The 27072-nt window shown below is 41.9% G+C and overlaps 1 protein-coding gene across 6 annotated transcripts in view; it reads right to left on the reverse strand.

The window, feature by feature from the left end:
• The window catches only part of LOC125303598, a 30617-nt gene that overhangs the window by 1797 nt on the left and 1748 nt on the right, over positions 1–27072 (reverse strand). For 2 of the 6 annotated variants that reach the window (XM_048257423.1, XM_048257424.1), the window contains exons 4-19: positions 25664–25735; positions 25420–25491; positions 25294–25329; positions 25111–25185; positions 22281–22319; positions 21574–21715; positions 20685–20764; positions 20072–20200; positions 19916–19975; positions 19604–19708; positions 18587–18697; positions 18231–18368; positions 17809–17974; positions 16047–17552; positions 15557–15684; positions 14252–14482 (exon numbers count right to left, since the gene is read on the reverse strand). In XM_048257423.1, coding sequence (XP_048113380.1) covers positions 14252–14482; positions 15557–15684; positions 16047–17552; positions 17809–17974; positions 18231–18368; positions 18587–18697; positions 19604–19708; positions 19916–19975; positions 20072–20200; positions 20685–20764; positions 21574–21715; positions 22281–22319; positions 25111–25185; positions 25294–25329; positions 25420–25491; positions 25664–25735 — 3090 coding nt within the window. Of the gene's footprint in view, positions 1–13798; positions 14483–15556; positions 15685–16046; positions 17553–17808; positions 17975–18230; positions 18369–18586; positions 18698–19603; positions 19709–19915; positions 19976–20071; positions 20201–20684; positions 20765–21573; positions 21730–22280; positions 22320–25110; positions 25186–25293; positions 25330–25419; positions 25492–25663; positions 25736–27072 lie in introns of those variants that run through there. The other 4 variants (XM_048257426.1, XM_048257425.1, XM_048257427.1 and 1 more) reach the window with 4 other exon arrangements.

Below are 27072 nucleotides of genomic sequence, written 5' to 3' on the forward strand. Positions count from 1 at the left end.
AAAAGGGGACCTTGAAATTGTGACGTTATGGTGCCGCGATGAAAAATGTGGGTGCACCTAAAGTTTGTGCTGGTGCACCTAAATAAAACGAATAATAATTAGTAGTATTATTAGCAGTATTATTATTGTTACTATTATTATTGTGTCAAAATAAATGAACGCTCAAATAATTTCAATCAGTAGGCTAATCCCTGATGCAAGAGTGTCGTGATAAAAATGTATTTGCATTCTTTCTTTTTATTCGAAAGGTGAATGAATTCAGGCTGTAAACTTTTCCGAAATTGTGTGTCTTAGTTTGTTGATTAACTAAAAATGAGGCCTAACTGGAATTTATAAACACTGCAGAATCATGTAGTCATATCTCCAGCAGCCTGTCATGAAAATCTTTTATTTCGATTTTTTATTCTTTCTCTAAAATTCCGATTGTTTTGCCTGAAGTCCAAAATATTATTAACTTTTAATGTTGAAACATTTGGCCTAAAACATCTTTTACAGGACAATATAGGCTACGCCACAGAGACCACTAAATAAAATGTAACCAGTAAATAAAAATTTTCGCGAATCCTATGAATGCTTATTTTAAGGAACCAAGAAAATCTGGAAGATTAATGTACTTTGGCTCGGTGGGAATTCTGTTTAGATAATAACGCCCGTCTCTTATCAGCTTATTAACGGAGAGGTCAGCCCGAAACTCATCCACAGGTGTTGACTTTTTGTTGAACTCTTCACAGAGGGAGGGGTGAAAACGGTTAACGGTCAAGTGATCCCAGCATGCGTTAAAACAAACCAAAGGGTAGCCCCTCACCCAGCGCACCACATGCGTACATACATCCCCGTCAGGCGATCTCTGGGTCGGGCCAGGAAAGTTGTTACGTTATTTAAATTGAATAAAAAAAATAGCAGATAGGCTAGTATCACGCAATATCAATCGAGTAGGTTAGAGTCCCACAATTTTTATTCCCACTATTTAAGCGAAATGAGACAGTGTCACGTTTCACTGAATTTTCAATTAACACTGAAAATCCACCATTCATTTCACTATTTCAGTGAAACATTGATATTTTATGAGCAAAATGGGCTGAGGACAGATTGCAATATATGGAAAATTATATCATCTGTATCCCGGTTTGGTGGCATATCACAACACGCACACATGCGCATGCGCGAACACACACGGGAGATGAGAAAGGACATTTTTCTTAACTCTTGGCATCAACCTTGTGAGCAAACCAACTGAGTGCATTTAAGGTGTCATCACAGCATAGATGTGGCACAGAGACATCTCTCACACATTAACAGTGAAAAGTCAGAAGTCAGTCACCTATTTACACTAATGTCAATCACCACCCACACACCTGGCATGGACAAGGTCCTGACAAAGCAAAGCAGAGGAGAAAATATGATGTCTCCTGTTTCATTGTGACCCATGATCATAAATCTCACTTACTATAACAGCATAACAGCAAAGGCATGTTGACAATTCATCTCATACTTTATGAAAGTATTATCCTATAACACCGTTGTCAATGCCATAAGAAGGTCTGCAAGCCCTGCCAAGCAATAATTGGCATTCTATTTGCATTGCAATCAGAAACAAGCATTCACATATTCGTTTTTTCCCCACAAAATGTCTTAATTCACAATGTTTTGTTTTGTTATTTGTACAGATGTCACATATAAACAGAAGCTGTTACAGAAGGTCAAATTTTTCCATGATACTTTTTCTTTCATCCATTTCAGATCATTGCATTTGTGTGGAGGCTAGTGTGACTGCACCCTGTGTGTGTATGTGTGTGTGTGGGTCTGTCCTTGCCCTTTCCTCTCTTGGCACCATCTAACATTTGCACACATGAGTTTAAACATAGCAACTCACACACAAACACACACAAACACAGAGAGAGAGAGAGAGAGAGAGAGAGAGAGAGAGAGAGAGAGAGGGGTACACACATGCAGATGTACATCTCTGCCAGAAAGAACCTGTCACATCAGTCATGCAGTCTGAGACAATATCAGCATACTAGGCAAGGTAAAATGCTGGGTGAAATGGGTATGATTTCTTTGCAGATAGCCACTAATGGCTATCTCATTCAAACAGAATGGCACAGCACATAACAAACACCTTGGTTACAGATTTAAGTCAAAATACAGCCAATGGAGAACACACACAACAGCAACCACAAAAGGTAACCACAGTAAAAATGAATCAAATGTGTAAGTCAGAGCATGGCTTGGGAGAGTTTGAAATACATGCAGACTCAACTTTATTTTATCATACTTCTGAGATGCACGTTGGAATATATATATGTGGCAATAAAAGAGAGATTACAGAGTGTCACAGTGATATACATTTTTATTTTTGCCAGAGATATAACTTGCATTCTCTATCCATTAAAGGACATCCCGAGCCAAAAGACTTGTTTGTGTACAGCCCATAGTGGACACTGAATGAAAAGCTTTATTTTTTGCCAGTGGATTTGCCAGCTTCAAACCTTGCAAGTTGCATTTAATCATACGAGGTATTCGGCAGAGTCCTTGAACAGTCCCTGTGTCTTGATCTATGATAGCTTTTAAGGTTATCTTCATTGCTTCTGGTCTTGCCAACCACTCTGCGTCCATGGCAACAGTGACACAAACATCAGGGTTTGGAAGTATTAGAAAATCTGCTGCGTGTGGTCACACCATGGAAATGAGACAGTTCTTCGCACTCTGACTCCATCTCTGCAACGCTAAAACTGTCTGCAACACTTGGGTCTCTGGCCTGCATGAGTGTCCCTCTCCACCTCTGCCATTTGTTTTTCGTCTCTGAGTAGTTCGATCCAAGTGATGTGCTGGCATCGTGCCAAACAAGCCATCCCCCCTCTTAGCAGTCTGATCAAGCTGTGAAGGGTCCTCTTAAAAACACGTCCGTTCGACGGGGTTTCTTCTGCGGCCAATTGCAATCATACTATGGTCATCCTGTTACCAATTCGGCGAGATATGTCTCAATTTGTCGGCTTGTGCAGTCAGCCAACGCCGCCGGAAGCTCTGGCCTAAGCGGGGACACGGCTTTTGGAGCCCCCTCGTTAAATTGATGAGCTGAGACCTTCTCTTACTTCACCATCTGGAATTCTAGTCTGGGTTACTGCTGAAAGCCGGTGACCCGGGATTCAACTTTTAAACTCGGGGAGAGCGAGAGCGAGAGGGGAAGAAAAAAACCTGTCATGTCGGGAGAAGTCACTGTGTCAAAGTCCTTTATCTTGCCCCTCGTGGAGGAACTCGAAATAAGTCTGGCGTGAGCGAGACTATGGCGCTCCTTGGCCGCCAGGTCAAGACTGAGGGCAGATGGACAGCCAAAGTCTTTCTTTTGGAGTGCCACAACTTTATTATTACAATCACTCTGCATAACAAAGTGTGAATGACTGTGTATTTTCATGTCGACATTTCATCGACAGGTCAGTGGACAGAACTGGAGAACCAGATGAAGCATTTTGACCATTTTTCTGCTAACTTGAATGAACAAATGCAGACTCACAAGGCTTCCTCTCTTCCTTCAGTTTTGAAAAAAGGAGCATAGGTTCCTCTGTGTCCCTGAGGAACACCAAGGCATTTTGTAAACGTCCAACGCTTCGTCCTTAAAAAATAGCGTAGACAAATAATGGCTCCCAGGGAGATTCAAAGCCCTTTTTTACTCTACAAACAACAAATTATCTTAAAATAAAACCTAACTGACTTCTGCCCAAGTGCTCTCCAGTCATAGAAAAAACAAAGCAGTCCAAGTGACCCTGAAAATATTTTGTTTTCCTACACTCAGCAGTTGCATCAAAGAGAGCCGACGTCAAGGTGGAGTCTCCACCGACTTCATTTGTTCGGCAGGCTAACTCAAAGCTCCCAACAACTTTCCGCCGTTTGATGGATCTCTGTTTAAGTCCTCTGAGAGTATTTAAAGGGGATGAGGAATGGTCATCCTCATTCCATGACAGAGGCCACTGGGCTTCCAACATGCTTGTGGCAGCACACACTCCCATAGAACACTTGAAATGACAGCTTCTAGAAAACAGAGTAGATACAAATGCAATATAAAGAGGAGCCAACTATGAGGGTGTTCTTAACAAAGATTGGGAATATTGAAATGTACAGAAAGTCATACGAGTGCACAAACCCAGCCACCTACATACACACACACACACACACACACACACACACACACACACACACACACACTGGATTGGAGAATCAACCTACATCCCACAGTTTCATCCATCTGGTGTTACATGCTCAACTGTCTCCAACAGTTCAAAGCCTGTTCTAAAAAAAGTGCGGTTTGATAAGGTGGGCTATTGGAGCGAGAGATGAAGCCATCTTTTGTTCAGGCCTTGGGGCTCAGGCTCTGTTGCCTCCCTTCAGTGCTATCTGCTGATAGCAGAGGCCGTTCACATCACCACAGGAATGCCATGCGCCCAGATGCAAAAATGACCACAGGTGGCCGGAAAAAATACATGCTGGGGGAATTCAAAAACACGATACTGTCATCTTAGTGGCCTTGGAAATGGAAAAAAGAGATGACAGCTGTTTACACATGGGCTGCCATTCCCTATATCAGTTTTAAAATTATACAAAAATAACAAACTACACAGAATATATAGGTGCTTTTTCCCTTTCCTTGAATGTGTCTGTTATTGGCGTGTAAATAACATTGTGCAGTTACTGGCAGATTTTGAGGGGAATTATGGAAGATAAGGCCAAACTTCCCTGATGCATACTTCCCTGACTTGCTGAAGTATTTAGAAGGCTGGCTCTCCTTCAAAAGACTGAATGCAGAGAAATTCAGCATTCGAGCGGATATGGGATCCCATCCAACATTACCTAAACACTGAGACTCGGAAAGGTCCGCCAACTGCGCATCAAGGAGAGTGGTACCACCGGCTTCCAGTCCATTAATTAGCACATCTTGGTATGCCATCAGCGAAGCAACCTTGAGTTTGAGTGAAAAAATGCCTCCCGTAGGCTTTAATTATACACCCGTCAAACCTGGTGTCACTGTGATGCACTCACTGCAAAACATCCTGGACAAAATTACTGTATGCTGTGAAAAAAAGAGCAATGTCGACTTTTAAGACAAAAAAGATAAAGTGCTATTGTCTCTGCTTTGGGTTTTTGGAGTAAGCTCTCAGTAAATGCATCATGTCGAGTTCTACTCTAGTGCTCGGTAAAACACTGAGGGGGAAAAAAAGAGACCCTTGTACCATAAAAACGGAGAGTTCTATATCCTAAGAACACGCTATCAATCTTTACAGATGAATTTTTTTTTCAGACTCCACTTCAGTTTATGGGAAGGAAAAAGTTGAGCGGCTGGACTGGCTCCAAGAGCGAGTAGAAATTATGTTTGGTCTGGACATTTCTTCAAAGATAGTATCTCTGTGTTCGAATGCTGCAGCATCAGTTTAGTGGGAATCAAATAGTAGGCCTACAAATCACCACAAAGTACTTATCTTTTGCCAAATCCAGAGCGCTGAACTCTGCACCGAGCAACATGTCAGGCCGGTTTCAGCAGGCGGATCAGAATCTGGTAATAATAAATGCGGAGAACAAACTGCTTTGATAAACGTCAAATAGTTACAGTGTTTAAATTGAAAATATCGCCACCAAGGACAAGGGTTCATTGAAGTGCAAAAAGTCAGACCAGCTTGGCAAGGGAGTGCATATCAGCCTTAAAAAAGAATGACTCATTCAAAATAGTCAAGCCTGGGCACAGACTTTCTTCAAACTTTCAAACTTCATGGTGCACATATAGGCAATCATACATTTGAGGTATAGATGCTAGGTACATTTTTTTTACATGAAAAAAGTCAAATTCTGGCAAACACTATGTCTACAACACCTGTCTGTAAGGCACTTTATCCTGATAATTCAGTGGTTTGCTGATAGGAGCTTGGGTCTAGCAGAGCTAACTAGGCATTCCTAGCCAGATCATTTGGCAAGAAATCTAACAAGCTTACAGTTCCATGCGGAGAGATGTCTCTGACTGTGTCTGGGTTCACTGGCTGGTCATTTTTTCCCTTTCCTAATGGGGGGGCTTTCCACTGGGGAAGCATCATTGCCTGCTATCACAAAGCTCACTAATTATCAGTGTATTTGGACATGAGGATAATAGTGGCACTTTTTGTATGACCAGAGACATCTTCTGTTTCATTTACAACAAATGTGAATGGCATGCACACTATACTGGGACTTAAACTGGACCATATATTGGTTTAGAGACATTTCTTTGGATTGTTTAATTCACACAAATGTATATACGGTTTGAGATGCATTTTGTATGACAGATAACATATTAAAATCTATTCAAATTTAGTAATTTTAGAACCAGCCACACATATGTGCATCTCTTTTTTGCACGGTGGTAAGGCTGCTCCTGCCATCGGTGTGAATTTCTCTCCAGGACCATGATCAGTGAGTCAGAGAAGACCCACTATATAAACACTCCCTAGTGACAAGGAGGTGATCCATCATTGTGCACTGCCATTGTACTGCGTTTAAGAGTGATTAGGTCAAAGCAAGCTAAATCATCAGAATTCCTGCTGTGTCTTGGCCCTTGCTCTAGAGATTAAGATGAAAAGGCCGGTGCATTCCTCAGCTGATAATTAATGATGTAACTCACAATCACTGTGTTACTGTGAAATACAGAAAATAACATGTGACTGAAGGTGAATGCGTGTTCATAATAAAGGAACTGGGCTGGATAGGAAGTTGTCTGACAACAAGGTCTTTAGCTTAAATGGTCTCTTGACAACTCTGAGACTTACATCAATTATGTCCAAGTCCAAGGAAGTCATAAAGCATCATAATCGAAAGCCTGATGCAGACGATTACTAGAAATAAACACAACACAAATAAATCAAGCTTTCCCCCCTTATCAAGATGGCAGGACGGAAAATTGTGCACAGTGGCACCCACCGCTCAGGAACTGAGATCATTTCAATCTGATGACCTCTGGCCTCATTTTTTCTGTAATCTGGCTGGTCAGTAGAGGTTGAGCTTTGGGTCATTCATCTGGGGCTCAGAGGAGGCCATTGTTTCCCTCCCAATATTTTTGAACTGACCCACTGCCAAATTCTTCGTCCGCATCACTCAAGAAGTTGTTAGCTAAAGCGACTTGACAAACTGCTCAAGGTTGCCACAAAAGCTCAATCAATTTCAGATGAAACGATCAAGGTCTGTTAACATCCCCTGTGTGGACAGCAGGTAGTCAGAACCTTGTCAACTCCCTCCAATTCCCTTTGAAAAGTAAGTTATCAAGAGTTCTTCTTGCTGAAAAGCACTGCGGTTTTGCTGAGCGATGTCTTTAGTAGGATGTAAAGCTATCTGACTGATTCAACTCATCTCCTGGTCTCCCTGGAGGGCAGGCACCCAAGCTCAGCGCTGGGAGGGATCAGAGGCCTTGTGAACCAAGTGAGGTGCTGTGATGGAAGGCACCTGCACTCAAATGTGGTTCCCCATCACTAAGCAGCCATCACAGACTACACTTCTACAGCTAGGCCCATCTCTTCAGATCTGGGGGTCGCAGTCTAGCATACCAAGAACTCAGTCAAACGTTACCCTCTCGGGTAAGAGGTGAATCGCCGACGGAATCGAGGGAAAGTGTCCTGCAGCACTGAAAACTGAGACGGGCCCTTGGAATTACTGGGGTTACAAATAAACCATAATGCTAAAGACATGTTAATTCAGTGGATTTGTAAACTACTTTTTTAATTTAATTTTAATTTAATACTTTTTTAAAGGCATTATTAATACATACAAGAAAGTCAGCAACTTTGACTGCAAAAGAGTAGAGATACTATTTTCGTCTAATTTCAATGATGTGTTACTGAAGCTGTGACCTTACAAAGATACTTTTTTTTTTTTTAGTAATTGTGGCCAACACAAACATTTGGGTACCCTAAGCTGCTGCTTAGCAACAGTCATTTGGCAGATATCACAGTTTGCAAATCATTTTTGTAAAGGATGTTCTGTTCTGTTGTATAGACCAACATCTTGGGTTCAGTTTCTTGTCTGACAGCATTAAATTTGCATTCTGAATTTGCTGATACCTAAAGGAATCCATTCTCCCCTCTATTTGCATGAGGTTTCCTGTGCCACTGGCCGCTAGAAAACCCCAAAACAGATTAGATGAACAACTGTACAGGGTCCTGCTCCTTTCTCCTCCTAGAACTGTTCTCAACTGTAGCCAAATTCAATGTTAACAAATTCATCTCCTCATGCCACTTATTTCCAAAATAACCCTGGGTTATTTAAATTTGACTTAATATAAACCTCGGATATTAACATTTGTGATCAGACTGTTTGTGACCTTTCCCTCTAATGGCCCTTTTTAACAGACAATGTCTGTGCAAACATCACAGTGGAATCATTCACCACCACACCGGCGTTGGATAAACCAGAAGGCCTTTTGAGTCATAGGAGGGGTTTGGTTGGTATTTCTGGCCAGCAGATGTGCCGTTTTAGCTCACCCTGACTTCTACAATTACTATTCACAGCTATTTCTTTCTTTGCCATTTCACCCATTTGAACTGCTTTATTGTCTGTTTTAAACCATTCACTGCTTTGTGGGCTAAAACATTTGAAGAAATCTTCATTCTCAAATGTTCCTTAGTTGCAAGGTTTGTATTTATCAACAAAATAGATTGTGCTCAGTGGTGCACACAACTGTATGTAAGTAACGTTTGAAAACTTGTCATAAATCCTTTGATAGAATTTAGTCCATCATAGTGCTGGCAAAACTGGTGGTGAAATGCTTCAACAGATTTATCTAGTGATTCATAGAAGCCTATTGTGAAACACATGAAGTATTTTATCTCTGCAATATTTTAAGGGTGTGTTCCAGTTAAGTTTAAAGTAATACATTTGTCAGTGTGATGTGGTTTTACTGAAGAATTCTAGATGCCATTATTATTGCACTACCGTCTTTAATCTCTCTCTTTCTCCACTCTCTCAGCCTGCACATAGACAAAGTTATTCCAGATTTCTTTTATCTAAATGTACGATAACTTCCAGTATAATACAGCATAATACAGCATGCAGCTTGAATTTCCCCTGGGGATCAATAAAGTATCTATCTATCTATCTATCTATAAGACAGATAGGATTTTTAATGCTTGTTTCTCATGTGTATTGTATTCCTTTATTATATTGTTTTGTATTCTTATAATCAATATTGTATGCTTATTTCCTTTCATAAGCAATGTTATATTCTAGCATCCTCTTTTATCATGACATAAGATCTGTCTGACAAATGAACAGCACAACTACTATTTTTTCGATCATGTACTGAGGCAAAATCAACATACATCCCTACTATAGAAAACAAACCATCTTTCCAGAATGAGCAACCAAATCCATTTGTTTCCTAATGGGATCAGCAAAGCTGAAGTACAGGCCCAGACTGGGAGTTTGGGCTGGAGGTAATGGCAGTTTTACAAGATCCCCTGGAGTGAAGAAGCGTTCTCCATCATTCGGCCCGTGGAGTCCCTCTGCGGGAGACTTATGGGCTGACACCTCAATGGGGACATGGCTAATGCAAGACGGCATGCGGGTTAAGACCCGGCTCTGCTTCCTCCCTCAATCACTGCCCATACCGCCACATCCTTTGCGGAGCTTTCGCAAAACACAACTGCGTTTTTTTGTGTGTGTCTATGTTTCGAGCCTGCAGATATATAGGCATCGGTGACACACCTCTTGTCTGTGGGAGTATCATGTACCAATGCGATGGCCTCAAATTAAGAACGTCTGGGGCAGCCATGGTGGTCCACCAGGAGTATAACTCAATCTGGTGGGGCCTTCCACTGAGCACTGCCCTCACTTTCACATCTCTCACTCAGAGGATTTGCTCCAGGACGTCCTGGTAATTAAAAGATTAATAACTACGAGAAGATGAGCAACAGTGTCCCAACACAAGTGCCGGAGCTTATTTAAGGCCTTATAAATGATGTGGACGGTGAACTTTAAACCCTGCTGACCTTTGACAGTAGTGGGCAGGCAGGGATTATCTTTTCTTCTCTCTGTGAGGAGTAAGATGAGACGAGGCTGAGTGCCGGTGATTCACAGCCATGCACAGAGAGAGGGAGAGCAGAAGGCTAGTCATTCCTCTCAAATCTCGCAAACATGGCTAAGGACAGTTATTCATCCACAGGCATGCTCAGAAACATGCAGTTTTGGGTTTTTTTTTTGAAGAAAAAAAAGCTGTGCTGTGGTCTGATGCTTTTACAAGCACTTTGTTTTCAACTGAAGATAGGGGCCTTTAAATACTTACAGGGATGTTTAGAAATCCTCACAAGAGATTTACGCTAAAGTAAATAATCACCCGGGGTGAAACAATACGCAATCTCCTGTTTGATACTATTCAATACATTGGCCGTTTGATTCCATTCCGTTTTAATACTAACCTACACCTTTACACTTCACAGTCCACATAAAGCATTTTAATTTTAGATGTGACCAGGGCTGTAATCAAACTTTTTATCAACCACAGTAGCTGGAACAATTTTATCAGCGATTCCATTACTAAATATATATATTTAAATCTTTAAAATATGTTAATAATGGATTCTGCACACATACTTACATACAGTATGGTGTATCAGGAAGCAAATGAAAACATAATTTACTTTTGGAAAAATAATTTACATGATCACAAGATTACATGATCAAGAAGACATATCACATACAGACAGTGCAGGGATGTGTGTCACCTTCTGTTTACTAAGAAAGTGTTTTCCAAACCTTTTGCTCTGATAATACATTATGTGGGCAGTTGTGGCCTACTGGTTAGCGCTTCGGACTTGTTACCGTCGGGTTGCCGGTTCGAACCCCGACCAGTAGGCACGGCTGAAGTGCCCTTGAGCAAGGCACCTAACCCCTTACTGCTCCCCGAGCGCCGCTGTTGTTGCAGGCAGCTCACTGCACCGGGATTAGTGTGTGCTGAGTGTGTTTCACTAATTCAAGGATTGGGATAAATGCAGAGACCAAATTTCCCTCACAGGATCAAAAGAGTATATATACTTATACTTATGTACTGTGAAAAAAATCTGACGGCACACCTCTATGATATTAAACATACAAAAATCACAACATAACAAGTTTATTGCTATGTATTGCTTGACAAAAAAATGATATTGACGCATAATAATGGAAGGCTACTCGTTAACTCATAGCTGAAGCCTCAAGTGTATATTTAGAGTGATGTGTTGCTCATCGCTTTAATATACTTTTTTCCTGTTCAGCACAACAAAAGGGGGTAGGGTCAGGTTCAAGGTCAAGCATACTTTTTCAGTTATTTGTCCAGTTTTCCTTCCTTGGTTAAGAGCAACCAACTTTCTGCTAGGCCTACTTTGGAATGCAGCTATGTTGTTCTGCCGTATTTGGGGTGATTGGCTCTCACAGTGTGTCACAGCACAGTTTGGGAAACACTGTGCACTGTGCAGTTTGGGAAGCACTGTGCACTTTGTCTAGCTTTATATGGTTGCCCATGCAAACTCAGAGCAGCACCAAAATGTCCTGTAGTGGCTAGAAAAAGTATTGCATCCATACCATTTGAAAACTAGACATGTCATTCTCACTCATGTCATTCATTCAAAGCAAGGGAGCAGTGATTTCATGTCACATTTGAGTGTAAAAAGAGTAAATAGAGAGTAGGTCGTCATAGTCTTGCATTGCTTGGCAACAGGCCGAATCACAGCCATGGTGATATATCTAATACCAACGGTACTCTCACTCGTGCAATATTGCTTAACTATTTTTAGACCCCTAATAATCATATAAATGATCTGTGTTCAATTAGAGGAATATTAATTAAAAAAGTATATTTAAGGGGACACATTCCGATTACATACCCATACAAGGAATAACATATAAGCATTTTCACATTTGAACTGTTATTGGTATTTACAAACGGAAAATGGCCCACAGATTGAGACAAGACTTCATGACAAATCGTTTGATTTGGAACCTTTCTTGTCTATATTAAAATCAGATACAGGTGTGAGCAGTATTTCAGTTACTCTGATTCACTGGGGCGCCATGTAATTTGGGACTACTTGAAAATGATTCATTCTGCAGTGCAGTTATCCTTACCACAGCAATCACAACATCTAAAAGCAAAGTGGATGGAGGGTGCTGTGGAGCAAGCGGCCGCAGTGTCCATAGTCTCCATACCACATTCGGGTCCAACTGCCCACGGGGACCCAGATTTGAAACCGACCCGCGGTCATTTCCCAATCCCACCCCATCTCTATCTCCCACTCACTTCCTGTCACTCTTCACAGTCCTATCTAAATAAAAGGCAAAATGGCCATGAAAAATTCAAAGTGGATAATTACTTTCAACCTAATGTCAACTCTAATGTCAACAACTATAATTGAGTCAGAAGAATGAAAGTGTTTGTTCTCTTAATTTTGCAAGTACACCCTGCCAGACCTGTCTCCAATAACAAAACAACTGCACCAAAGCAATTCCTTCCAGTGAGGCGCCAAGTTAAAACCGCAGGAGCAGCCAGGTTGGGTTCGGAGACGGGGGACCAAGTTCCCATTCCCTCCCCCGTGCGCTCTCCTCTTGTTTGCTGCTGAGTGTTATTCTAGTGTTAAATGAATGCACAGGACCCAGTGGAGCACACAAGGGCCCAGCTAATTTGCTTTGGCACTCAGGACGCAGTGATGGAATGCGAGTGTCAGCGGGCTCTTTATTTACGCACTATATAAAACCCAGTGGTAATTAACACCAGGTACCCTCCCACGCTCAAGTGTAATTGACTGTTTCAAAGGACCGTCACTTCATAATCCTTTGTGTGTATTAAAATTACACCCTCCATATTGCCCACTCCCTTTAAGGATAAGGGTCAACTCTGCTGGCAAAGGCTTGCACGCACATAAGATTTCTTTATGACGACATTAACATTTTGACATCTTCGTAATGAGTAAGTGTATTAAGATAGACCTTGGAGAGACCTTGTGCCACCATCAAAGAGAGAAAAAAAGAATAATTATTGCTCCATCATTTTTTGCTGTGTGCTTTTTAATTTTGTTCCAGGGAACATTTCCTTGTCCAATTTCTTGGTTTGTGTAAGAGTGAATAAAAATTAACTGGGCAAAATGCGAATAGTAATGGCCTAATTTCTTTGAAGGAAAACAATCACAATAGTTAGCAGTCACGTTCTAGTCTTTGTCAAGAATCTAATGTTCAGTGGCCCTTTGTTAAAGTTAAGTTTGTGTAGTGCTGTAGCAGTACTTGTGCCATCTGAGGTAATTATTTAACTTGAACCGTGACAAGAGCCATCTAATTTCCTCGGGGCTACCAGATGTTTGTGTCACATAAACTAGCTACTTGTTAATTTCGACCACAAGCCATCACATGCAGCCCAAGTTGTCAAGTGTATCGCCCTAACATGTGTCCATATGGTATACATAGCCTCCTCACTCAGGACATAAACTTAATGAGAGCTTCATTTGCATTTGTTAATTTAGGCTAATGTGTGCTAATTGATTCTTGTTACTTGGGTATTCTAATTAAGCCAAGTTAGCTCTGGTACGAGTGCTACACATGCAAATGAATGTTGTGGCCATTAAATGTTCTGAGTGGCCCTGGCACTGTCCTGATTGTAATTAGTGTTAATTACATCACTGAGGACTACCCACAGCTGAGAGAACAGAGCAGCAACAGGATACAAATCCACTAACTTCAAAGAAGTAGCTCATCCAGATGCAATGTTATGGACTACAACTTATTAATATTATCAGAAATTATTTATTCAGAAAACAATTTGAGCATTTCTTAATATTATCAGAAATTATTAAATCAGAAGAATTTTTGAGCATTAAGCATTAAGGTCAATTAGTTTAAAGCGGTGCCAATACAGGAAATACAGAAATGTTTTTTCTTGCAGCTTCTTTCTTGGTAGATTAGACAGCATTAGAAGCCTAGCCATTTTAACACAGAACTAGTATCATCTGAATACATGTTGTGGTATAAATTGCATTATAAATAAATAACGTTATACATTACTCAGGAAATATTTTTGGCTCTGTTTTCTGAAAATGTTATTGGCATTCCAATAGGTCAGGTCATAAGACGTTACACAGGGCGTAGACATCCAAATATACATATTCGTATACAAAGGGAAACAAAACTAGCCATATTCATATATCTTTGAGCCCCAGAGCTGCTCTCTTTCTCATAACTCAACATCTTCTTTTTCCTCTATTTTGGACTTTTTGGGAAGGCTTACCCCCTCTGAGCTCAAAAACTGCTCAATCTTTGCTATCTGGGCTCGGATGTCGTCACTCGGCCACTCTTGTTTGGCCTGAGAGCTCTGCGTCGTTGTGAGGCTCTGATGGCGTGGGTGGATGAGGGATCTGGAGGGAGGACAATCCTGTCGCAAACGATTACCCCCGGGGAGAGGTGCTGCCGCTGGCGTGCCACTCGCTGGGGCACTGAAGGCGATGGACACTCTGCTCTCCTAGCGAGAAATCAGGCCCGTCATGACATGTAATGGCTCCTTTCAGATTCAATAGAGGCCGACATGATTTACAGCTGATGGAAATAACACTCCCTGCTCAAGTTACTTCTCCTTCGCCTCAATCGCTGGGTCATATTTGGCTCATGAGAGAAGCAAACAGAAGACAATCTGCCATCATCGCTTACCCACCCCCACTCGGTTAATGAGACATGGCAGAGATTGTACTTTTCCCCACTTTATTGTGTTAGCCTGTATGTAGTAACTCACAAGCATACCATGCCTCTATCTATTCTTCCATGTCTGTGCACTACTTTCAGATGCCTCCCCCGCCCCCATCCCCCCCGCACCTCACCCCCCCGTGCTCCAAAAAGTGCATTCTCTGCCATTCCTTTGCAAACAGCTGCATCTGGTTGTAATAAGCAGAAGAGTGACATTGCCTGATGGCTATGGAAATCGAATGACGGAGTGTGTGAGTGAACGTTGGTAGCAGAACATTATTAGGAAGTGCCTTCCCACAGGCAATAAATTCTACATGTACGCAGGCTCTGCAGGGACCGCCCAGGCCCGCAGTAACTGTTACTGCGGCTCAGCGCTATGCTCTTACCGACGCCAGAAATGTGGAATTGTAATGGATGCAAATTCAGTGGAAAAAAAAAAAAAGATGACGGTTGGCAGGAGACTGCATGGCTTTCTTCTAACTCAAAGCATTACTACTTTATATGCTTGCATACTTTGTGTGCCATATTTGTTGCATTATTATACATATGAAGAAAAAAGGGGAAGGATACACTAAAAAAACGTGCTCTGATTGTCTGCAAACAGATGAAGAGGGAATCTCTTGTCAGGCTTGACCGCTACCATGATTCCACCACCACGATCCCTATGGAGCTGAGCCACTTCTCCGTGATGGATACAAGGGGCCACGGCTTCCTGCTGCTTTCCGTCAGAAATTATACCAGAGCGCCCTGACATCTCCAGGAAATTGAAAGTCAAACTGATATGCATGTGCGAGTGCTGTGCGTCTGCGCTGCTGACTGCTTGATTCTTGTCGGAGAGAGAGCGTGGTGGACTTACCATCCCCACGGCCATCTCACTGAGGCTCTGTCTGATGACATTCCAGGTCTCCTGCTGGTCTCGTTTGTGGCCTGGGTGGATGCCACAGCCATCTGACCCTCCTGCACTTCTTGCATTAGCTGCTGAATCTTAACAACAAAAAGATATAGAGGATGAGTTCAAATTACACCAGCAGATCCTGAGCATTTCCTGCCAACAGAAACATCCATCTTGGCAACTATGTTTTTGAAAAGATTTAACATTAGAGAAAGGTTATATTTGGTAGAAGCAAATCATCCCTTCATGTAGTCATTGAAATTAACACCATGTATTAGCATTATGCAGAGAGGACCTGTATGTTATGAATGACTATATTCAAATCTGAAGTAAAAGACATATTTGTACAAATATGTCTTTTCTTCAACTATTAATGATAAAGGAATGTAAAACACACACACACACACACACACACACAAGATAACACAATGACGACTGCCCTTCAGACACTCACCTCTTTTGTTAAGTCTGTCTTGCTGAAAGATAGGGGCTGAGAGGGTGGAGGGAACTTCCAGGAATCTCCAGTGTGGTGTTGTGGATCTGTGCTCTGACACGGCAGGCCCTGGAGCCGCCGTGGACACGGTGCAGACAGCACTGCCCTGGGTGTCACCGGGAGAGCCCTCCGCGCCGTGTGAACCCATCAGCAGCGGCAGGCTTTTAGGCAGCGCACCCCCCCACACAAAGGAGGACCTGTGCGGCTTTGTCCCCGGGGCACCTCGATGGTCCGCCGCTCGAGAAGGTGACCTCTCGTCGCCCTCCGCTTCAGCGTTTGACGTCTGAGGTGTGACTTGAGCGTCTGCAGGAATGCTGCCCTGGTGCTCTTGGCCGTCACTGGAACGCGTTTCTTCAGAGGGCCTGGCTACTTGTGGTGGGTCTGCTTCCACGGCAGAGGATGTTGGAGGGAATAATTCAGGGGAGCCCATGTTAGGGGAGACATAGCTGCATTTAGCGTCTGCGGTTACAGCTGGAACATGCTTCTCAGGGTTGACCCCTTGGACTGCTTCCACTTTCTCTCTAGTCACAGGTAAGCATTCTTCATTCTGGATATGGAGATGTTTTGCCTCTGGGACACAGCTGCTCAGGTCATCTCTAGACTGCAGAGCAAGATGGGAGAAGTCATTCTGTGGTTGGTCCAGACATTGTGAGGAGCTTGGCTCAGCTGGCTGCTGTGATTGTGAGATGGGTGTGTGTAGACCTTGGGGAATATCAGCGCTGTTGTTGTCCAGCTGTGCGGAAGCGGCAACCTTGATAGGCCCATCACCGGTAAACTGACGTGCCTGATCTGTTTCAGGGGCTGAGGCAACGGTTTCACACTCACCTGCTGTTTGGGAGGTGGAAGCATTGTGTGGCGCGGCTTCTGCCGCTGGTGTCTGGGGCTGGGTCTCTGTGCAGACCGTGCCCTGTGCTGGAGCGACTGCCTGACTGTCTGAGCCCTTATCTGGTGACTGGGGATGTCTTGCCTCAGGGGTACACAGAGTCTGCTGCACTCCCACCTCCCCCTTCCCTCCAGCCACAGGGTCATTCTCAGCACCATAAACAGAGCTGGTCTCAGCTACAGATAGCTCTCCACTCCAGTGGACCATACCTCTACTGCTGCTGTCACTGCTGCTTTTGTCTGCCACAGGCAGCTCATCAACATTCAGTGAGGCGCTGGACTGATTGTGCTCATAGAGGCCAGGGGCTTGGTTGACGTTGGGATTTGTTGGCTCGCTTACCACTGGATCATCCGATCCATCTTTGGCAACAGATTTGGGCAGAACTGGGGCAACGGGACTTCCTGTCTGTCCGAGTCCCGAATGGTCAAGGGGGCAACTCTGTCTGTTTTCTTCCGCATCCGGGTGGTAAGGTGGTGGTGTATCAGCTTGGGCAGGCTGAGTCTCGACATGAAAGTCCGAGTGTGGCCTGGAAGGAAAGCTGTCTGCTGCCATCTCCTGAGCCTCAGCGGCTTCAATGATTTTATCTGTCGGCAAAATCTTAGACTTAGATTTCAGTGATCAAGGATGCAGGAGTTAGCTAAACAAACAAACAAACAAGCAAACATTTTGCAGACACACTAAATGCATTCCAAATGTATTTCTGCATAAAAATCGCACTTTCATTATGACTTCATGCTGCTTATGAAGTGAGCATTCATGTGCGATACTGAGAAATGAAGCGAACATTCCGGAGGCCAGAGAGAACAATGTAAACATTAAGCTTTCAGAGGTTACTCTGACCTGGCTCAGCTTCAGAATTTGTAGTGTCATTCCCTTGTGTACAGTTTTGTTCTGCCCTGACAGGATCAATCTGCTCGTCAGAGGATACACGTTTACTGTGTGCATCTGTTGGCTGCTGGCCATCAGCAACCTCACTGTCTCCATCTGTGCTGTACATCGGTCCATACTGTTAAACAAAACAGTCAAATATCTGGTATTTAGTTGACACCGTGTATGACCAGAAACATGACTCAACAATTATTTTAATTTCAAATATGAATGTATAGTAACCACTGTGTGCGACCACGCTGTGTGGGATCTTTATACGCTTTATATGTTTATGCAAAGCCTTTTCCGGCCTGCACGGACTTATCTAAATAATCATCTAATTATCCAAGTATGAACCAATCAGGCGGATCATTTCCATAGTTGCTCTACTGTACCTCCAGGCTGTGTCTGTGGTCAGCCTGTAGCCTGGCGGCGGAGAGCTGCTTGTGCTTGTGGTGGAGATGCTCATAGGCCTCCTTCACTGAGCGCAGCTTCTCCTCCTGGCTCTGGATCTGCTGCTGCAGCGCCTGTTTCTGGTTCATCACAATCCAGGAGGAATTCACTCAGGTTTGGCAAATAGCGGCCGCGAAAAACAACATTACATGTGTATGCATTCACTACCAGCCTTTCAAATACATCGCTGTATGCTCAAATAGATCTGTTTAAGTTACTTCAGACATATTGGGAACATCGTATCTGATACATAAATATATTGTCAGACTTGTAATTCAGTGCCTCTCTGGGCATGTACCTCTATTTCCCACAGGATGTTGTCATTCTTGCACTCCTCCTTCAGATGACCAAATCCTTCCTCCTTCCCCTTGGCTTCTTCCAGAACCAGCTCGTGCTGTCTTTTAAGGGCCTGGCCGTAAAATTAATCACCCGGGAAATTTTAATGCAATGATAAATTTTTATGTGTTTATTTAAACCAGACTGAGGGCCCTAAACAGGCTGGGACACCAATACAAATCAGCTGCCTGGTGTCATGTTAATAATGGTTTTAATAAATGAATGAATATGCGAATTTGACTGTGGTGAGAGAGAGAGGGAGAGAGAGAGAGGCAGTAAAGACAGGAGGCTGTAAATGGAAAATAAACACACTTACTATTATTCAGTTGCACTTCATGCTTCCTAAATGTGCACAGTGTGATATACAACATCCTCAATCATCTTTATTGGCTGTGTGGGGCCTCCATCATTTATTTGGGCTCTTGTATAAATTAAGATCATTACCATTTCCAAACTGGGTAGAGAGGGGCTTTGATCAAAGACTCATGGGGACTTTTCAGTGCTGTGGTACTGAATTGGGTTGATTTGAGATGGTTTTAGTCAAAAAACCTCCCAGTGATTTGAATTTTCAAATACTGAAACATACCATTTTCACTATGTGTCATACACTAGCTTGCATAAACAAATACAGGCTTCAAATGAAATTTATGAATTTAAGAAAATCTTTATGACATTATCCAGATTATTATTTCTTGATACATATATGTATATACATACATACATACATACACACACACACACACACACACACACACACACACACACACACACACACACTGTCCTCTTAAATTTTGTTTGGGACCTACAGATCTGCAAAATTGTGTGTCATTTTCCTAAAGCATCCATATGGTATAAAATGTAATTTGGCTGCTGAGTAAATAAAATACTCTGTTTGTAAGGGCCTTCATTTGATTCCAGTGAGTGTGTATATTGTGTGCGGGGCGATGACATGGACATATGAGGGCTGGAAGGCGCTGACCTGATACTCCTCTCTCTGAGTGAGGAGCTCCGCCTCAGATCGACTGAGAGCCAGGGTCTGTGTGTGCACCAACTGCTGGGCCTGCTGCAGGGAGTTCATCACTCCCTACACACACACACACACACATTCAAATACATTGGCATGCTTGCTCAAAACTTAGAAACACACACGTCATTCTGAACCACACACATTAAGTTAAGTGAGTTATTTGCATTGATACTTCCCTTGTAACCAACTAGTTTGATAAAACATAAGTTACTGTTCATGGCAAATTAAGCTGAAATACCAAACAAAAGTAGAAAAAAATCTCACCTGTTTTTCCAAGTGAGCAGCATCATTCTCATACTGAAGTTTGCTGTTCAGCTCCATTTCCTATAAACCCAGTCACAAAATGCACTTTTAGCAAATAAAGCAACCATGATGTGCCACTAAACAGCTCCCAGTAGCCGAGTGTGAAATCTCAAGTACCATCTGCAGCCGCTGCTGAAGCTGCTGGATCTGCCGCTCGCGCTCTCGGAGGCTGGAGCTCTCCTTTCCCGACTGGTACGCAGACGACACCCTCGCCTTGATCAGCTCGCCCTGCAGCCTCTTCACATCCTGCGGCAGGCAAAAGCTAACTACGGGTACCTCTGAAGCCATCACAGCCACACCATGAGCAAGGCACAGATGGAGTTCATAAATACAGGTGGCACAGGTGTTCAAGGAGAAGTATTTATGGGGTTATATGTTAGCATTTCCATATTTTATTGACTAAAGATTTGGCTGGTAGAGGGGACTGTTTGATTAATTGTTGTAGGAATAATTCAAGGTAGCTACGGTGAAGGGTTTCCACACACAGCAGCCAATTTAGACAGGCTTTCTCTGTTCTGCAGAGAATTCTGCAATGTACTCATTTTGCAGTAACATAAAGTATACCCACACACACACACACACACACACACAGATCAGCCCTCTCTGCTGGTCTGAACCCTCAACAAAATAGTACAAATCACTCACGTTCAGGACCAAGTCCATATGATTGAGAATTTGAGAACTACACAATGAGTTTTATTATTATACTACATTTACAGAAGTTACTTACCTGGGTTAATGTATTTATTTTTGATTCTTGACTTTTATTCACAGTAGTAATCTTCTTGTTGATTTTGATGGCCTCTTCCACTACCAAAAAAAAAGAATGTATAAAAACTAGTCTTGAATTTAGATGGGATATTAAAAACACTCAAACACTCACTCATACATTTATTAAAAATTGATCCCTATTGTCAGACATATTTTTTTCAGATACAGAACAAACTGCATGCGGTTACCATTTGTACATGACAGACTAATTTGCTTTGCTACCTTAACAGTAAAATGCACAAGCCCGAAATCCCTACAGTCCAGTCTGGAAAAGGTAACATCCCTTCAGGTTCTATCAACATTCTTCACAATGAATGGCCAGTATATAACACTTTCCAGACTGGCTCTCTGGGACACAGGATCTGCCCCCTATCTCCTTTAAATTATCCGCAGCTGCCAGGACCAGCACAACTGTATTGCCGCTATACATAAATAGTGATACTATAGTTTGGAAGCCGACGATAAATATGTTTACAAAGCCAGTTTCGCGTAAGCAGCACATCAGGAAAGCGAAGTTATGACTGAAAGGGCATCTGAAAGAAACAAGACTACTTATAATACGCGACCTGTCACTTTTTATCAAAATTAACTCTTTCTTTACAGAGGTCATGAGACTAATGCTCAAGGAGAGAGTTAATTGCCAGCTCTTTTTTGACCCATAGGCCAGACGTGTTAAGGCACTAAATAACTAAGCCCTTTCACCTACAACTGACACCAGGACAGATTTGGCTCCTCCGACAATGTAAACAATCTCTTAAATATGAACAATAATCCACTTTTTCCTGCACAAACAGTTTTCTTGACAGGCCATGTTTCTTGAGCTGGTGTGTGGGGCTGGTGCATGGTACCGTTCTGCTGCAGTCTGTCGTGGGCCTGCTTGAGGATGGTGCACTGGCGCGACACCGTCCCGAAGCGCTGCTCTACCTCCCCCAGCTGCTTCAGGTGGCCGTCTTTACTCTCTGTCTGCAGCTCAAGCTTCTGCTCCTGGGACTCAAACATATAGTCTCTTCTTATTCTCACAGACAAGCCCGTTACTTTATTTGAATCAATCCCCCAGCACCGCACAACTTTTAGTACTAAGAATTCATTCAAATGTCTCCCCCTCCCCTTCCTCAGAGCACAACGGGGGCACTGTGTGGAGTGGGTGCGGTGCTGTGCTGTCCTGGAGGCTTTTGTTTAACGACTTGGCTGACTGCTCCTCCAGAACAGATAAGGAGTCCGCTCTGACGCATGCCTGAAGGCCTTTTATTATGAATTTCTGTCGTTACTGTTTGATTGTCTGTATCAAAGCGATTTTCGTCTCCCCCAGCCTCCCCTCCCCCTCATTGCCCATTGAGAGGTTAAACGGTGCGCGGCTCCGATATAAAAATTTTAATAGTGATATTTTCTCGGCTGTGCCGACGGTTCAAGTGTCAAGCTCACTCCCCATCCGCCGCTGCTGATGAGCGCTTCCCACAGCTGAGCCTCCTCTGCAATTCCCCCAGCCGTCCATACTCCCCCCCGCTCCTCCAGTCCCTCTCCACTTTGCCGTTACTTCAGCCCAACCAGTGCTTACCAGTTCGCTCAACTTCTTTTCCATACTGTACTTGCACAGCTGCAACAGAAACAAGAACAATTCAGTACAAAAAATATCATACACATAATTATTTCAAAATTAATTTATTAAAATATGATATCAATTAAATGGACAAGCCAGAACTTGCAAAACTTCAAAATGAAGAAAATTAACTAAATTAATATTTCATATTTCAGTTTTGTTAACTACCATGTAAAAGTACCACAGAAAAATAGGCATGTTAAAGTACCACAGGAAAATAGGCATGCATGTGAGACTATATATTAAACATTTGTTAGTTTAGTAATAGGGTTACACCCAGAACAAATTAGTAACAAGCTGAATTTTTCAGGATATGTTCAGAATACCTTTAGGAATGACATACTAAAAGTCCCCGTGAATCCCCCTTGTGCTCTCTGAGATATTCAAGATGGCGTCCAAAATGGCCGCCATTTGGAGATTTTTCCGTATCTCAGGCTTAAAACCTGATACAAATGTAATTAAAAGGTCAAAATATATGTTTTTTAGGGTAAGTCAAGTTCATCATTAGTTTATTGAATGGAGACATTTCATAATAATAAATCACTTCAGTCATCATCCTCATCATCAGAAATTGGTGTTGATTCTTCAGTTTCTCCCTCATCATCTAGTAAAGCTGGCATTGGTGCTGCATTATATGAAGTCAGCATTATATATATTATTATTATATTATGTGCTATTACATTATAAAGGTTATAGAGGGAAAATTGCTGTCTCATTGTTGTCTAACCAAGAGCTACCAAAGTTGCAAAATCACTTTTGTCACTGGTAAAATGCAACTGCTAAATAATAAATCTGTTGTTTTTGTCGCGCAAGTCGCTCACGACATGAGAGATTTGAACCTTCTAAGTTCACATATTTTTCATAGACATTAAGATGGTTTATAAACATGATAAAATGTATACAGAAATGCCTGTAGCCTAAATATGCTTTAAAACTTGCCATCATAGTTCTTCCTCTTTTGTCAAACTCTCTGAATTAACAAGGAATTCTTATTTTAACTTAGCTTACGCTAGCTGTTTTTTGGTTCACTGTACCATTTCAGCCCACCTTGGAAAAAGGCATTTTTTTATGTTCAAAAAATGCCTTTTTCCAAGGTGGGCTAAAATATTATTTCACCCATCCAAATCCTTATTTTTTTTGTAAAATGAATCAGAAAACATATAGTTTGTACACTCAACATTTTTAATACTTAAGCAGTGTATCTGTAGCAGGGTTACAGGGAATGTTGTTTCCCTGAATTTCCCCACAAGTTGGGCTTTTCTTTTTAGAGTTTTTGTATTTTCTTTATTTTCCCACGGGTATCTAATGGTAAGGGGGTGTGGTGTAGGTGTGACGTGGGGCTATGCTCCGCGAAAATTAACTTTTAACTAAGTGTCCCACTACCCCAGGCTGGCTTGTCAGATTTCACGCAACAGGAGCACCTGAATGTGATAGCCTGTGTACGAAAATAAACAAATTCAGTAAGACCCAGTTCGAACGTCACGTTGCAATATTTCAACTTTTCTTTTAAAAACACAACGCAGAGGATATTTATGGAGAGCAAAATACTCCCGTTACATATCTATCAGTAGGGCTACATGTATTGACTATTGACAATGGTTTGCTCACTGCGCTAACTAGCATAACTCATCTTTCTACATAAAGCCAAATGGTAAAAAATTACACTGAACTACCTGTTTATACACACAAAACAAACAATAATCTCCCAATTTACATAATATGAATCTACATACTTAGTCAGTGGCTGAAAATAATTGAAAAGAGGCTCTATCTGAGGGGTTCGAAAACACCAAAGTTTTGAAGCGACTTTCTCTGAGCCTCCTTGAGACTGCACAGATGTAAGTGAGCCTTATTCAATATTGACAAATGTGATTGGTGCCAAATAAAAACTAACATAATAAAGACATTGTGTGATTAGACAAAATAATGAATAGCATTAGACAGGCCCCTCTTTTTCTAAAAAATGACAAAGTTACAAATGGGCTTAAATGGTGCCTGGGCTTAATGGGTACACTATGTGAATTTTGTGTCACATTGACCTTGTAATCTTTGTTAACTTTTTTTAGCAGTGTGTCAATGGTGAATTTGGATTCCTTGTATGGGAACTTATATTTAAACATTCTTATTGCATTTGTATTATGTTTTAAGCCTGAGATATGGAAAAATCTCCAAATAGCGGCAATTTTGGATGCCATCTTGAATATCTCAGAAAGCACAAGAGGGATTCACAGGGACTTTTAGTATGTTATTCCTAAAGGTATTCTGAACATATCCTGAAAAATGCAGCTTGTTACTAATTTGTTCCGGGTTTGACTAATGCTCTTGGACTATGTCTGACATATGCCGTTGACAGATCCCATTCATCTACTTGAGTAAGCCCAAATAAGCATGATGCATACATGTTTGACAGAACATGGTTTAGGAACACACAAGCTATGGTGCTATTCTCTAGTACTGTAATTACTGTCTTATGAGCCATATACCAGCATGTCATTTCTGATGGCCTTCGTGTGCTTTTAATGTAATAATCCAATTATTTTACCTTAAAGCAAAAAGGTAACAAGAGTCTTTTTTTTTTTTATTGCTCTTTTAGTGTCAGAATCGCTGGAGTGTTGAAGCTTGGAGCGCAGCATACATCACCTATGTCCTGTCTAACCACACCAAATAGAGCCGCAGAGGTCACTTAGAGGGTCATGCATCCCATAGTGTTTCCCATGGCTCATTCCTTCACCCACCCCTACCCCTCCACATTACTGTGGGTGTCATGTGTGTTTGTCTGTGGTATTACCTGCAATGTTTTGAGCTCCTCCTTAAGACTGATCATCTCCTTTTCTCTCAACTCGGCAGTGAGCTGGTGCCTTCCCTGTGAGTGTGTTGTAGAATTGTTATGCACAAATAATGACTTCCAGGCAATTAGAATGTGCTATAGCCTCTGACAAGAGAGACACACATAAAACAGAAACCAGCATACCTTATCTTCCTCCAGGCTTCCAATTTGGGCCTGAAACTAATGTATGAACAAAAAACACCATGTTTACTTCCCTATTTCTCTGGATTAGGTGTAGATTGAAGGTGAGGGGTAAGAACAAACCATTACCCTTTTCTTCACAGTATCAAGAGCCTCATTATGCTGATTGGTCACTGAGCTGATCTGGTGCTGGACAGATTCCTGTGAGAAGCAGAGCATACCTTTAATCTCATATACGGCATATGACATTTAATACCAAACACAAGATAGCTTTGAGTTTGGAGGTTCTTATAAAGTCTTTATCATTTTCATTTCTAGTTTTAATGCAGTTACCATACTCTACCTTGATCCGTATAATCATATGATCACATACCTTTTGCCACTCCAATTCTTGCTTCTCCAGGACCAGTTTATTGATCTGTTCCTCATATCGAGTTTCCGCATCCTGCAAGCAAAACTTGATTTACTAACAGCAACAGACTGCAGAAACAGAGTAAGCTGCAAGTCAGCTGCACCCCTGATAATTCAGCAGTCCTCTACAATAAATCCCTAAAATAAAAAAATAAAAATGTCCCTGCTTCAACACAGCTCAGCTGGGCTTATAAAATGATTAAAATAAACATCTGGCACATGCATGCATATATATCCACTACTTCACTGACTGAATTACAAGTGATGGTATGAATAATGATCAACCAGGACCTTAGTTGGTTCCACTGTAGTAATCTCTGTTAAAATAAATTAAAAAAATAAATAATAAACCAAAAAAACAACAATAACATGCTGCCTTAGATAGTCTGAGAGAGAGAGAGAGAGAGATCTGTCCAGTTAAATAGCTCACGCAGCATCTTTGGGTAAGTATCGGTACATTAGATAAGCTATATTAGTGCAAAGCCATCCTTATCCTCCTTCACCCCTGAAAGGTAGGCAAAAGTCAATTGCGTTCTACATAGTGACTTTTTATATGCATGTAGGAGTGGACTTGAGGAGTTTATTTATAAGTTCCCATTAAAGTGGGCTACCAGCATGGCAGACTCTAAAAGTGCACACTAGATAAAGCTGTTAACAGTTGGCCGAGGAACAATAAATTGACCAGGGCTTTTGCTCTGTAAAAGGACATTAAAGTTGGTAATCCAAGTAAATCACAAGAGGACAGCCATGGGTCTACTAGGCCATAAAGACAGGCTGAAATACAGGAAAAAAGAATCGGATGACAACACAACATGAGAGGACAGAGGAGTTCTGGCTGTTAACTAACAGCTGAACTTCACAGTGGCCTGCGCTCCCAGTTCTGGACACTGCAATTGTGCATACCTGTTTCAGATTGCCAGTGAATTGAAATCATTCAACATAACTGATGTGACAGACAAGATAATTTAGTTTATTTAAAGCCATACACAGTGCAATTGCACACAAATGTCTTGTAGGACATCCTCCGTTGTAACCTCAAAGCGATAAACCAGGGCACTACAAAGTGTTGCTTTAATGGCATGCCTGGGGAACACAGGCACTTTAATGCTATTGTTTCTCTCCAAACATGACAATAACAATAAAAGTGGGCAGATAGCAATAGTTCAGTTTTTGTCTTAAAGACCTAACCTTTAAACATAGCCCTGTGTGAGGTTTTAAGTGTTTGCTTAAGGGCTACCATTTTTTACAAGCATGCATGTGCACAACCTTGTTTTGATGTAAGTACAGCTGGCTTATGTCCAGATGATCAAAAAAGTATGGCTTGTACTAAACTCCCTACATTTTATCAAAGCATTACACAAGCCTACATTT

This window comes from Alosa alosa, chromosome 11 (genome assembly GCF_017589495.1).
Source record: "Alosa alosa isolate M-15738 ecotype Scorff River chromosome 11, AALO_Geno_1.1, whole genome shotgun sequence".
In the NCBI taxonomy this organism is placed as follows: Eukaryota; Metazoa; Chordata; class Actinopteri; order Clupeiformes; family Clupeidae; genus Alosa; species Alosa alosa.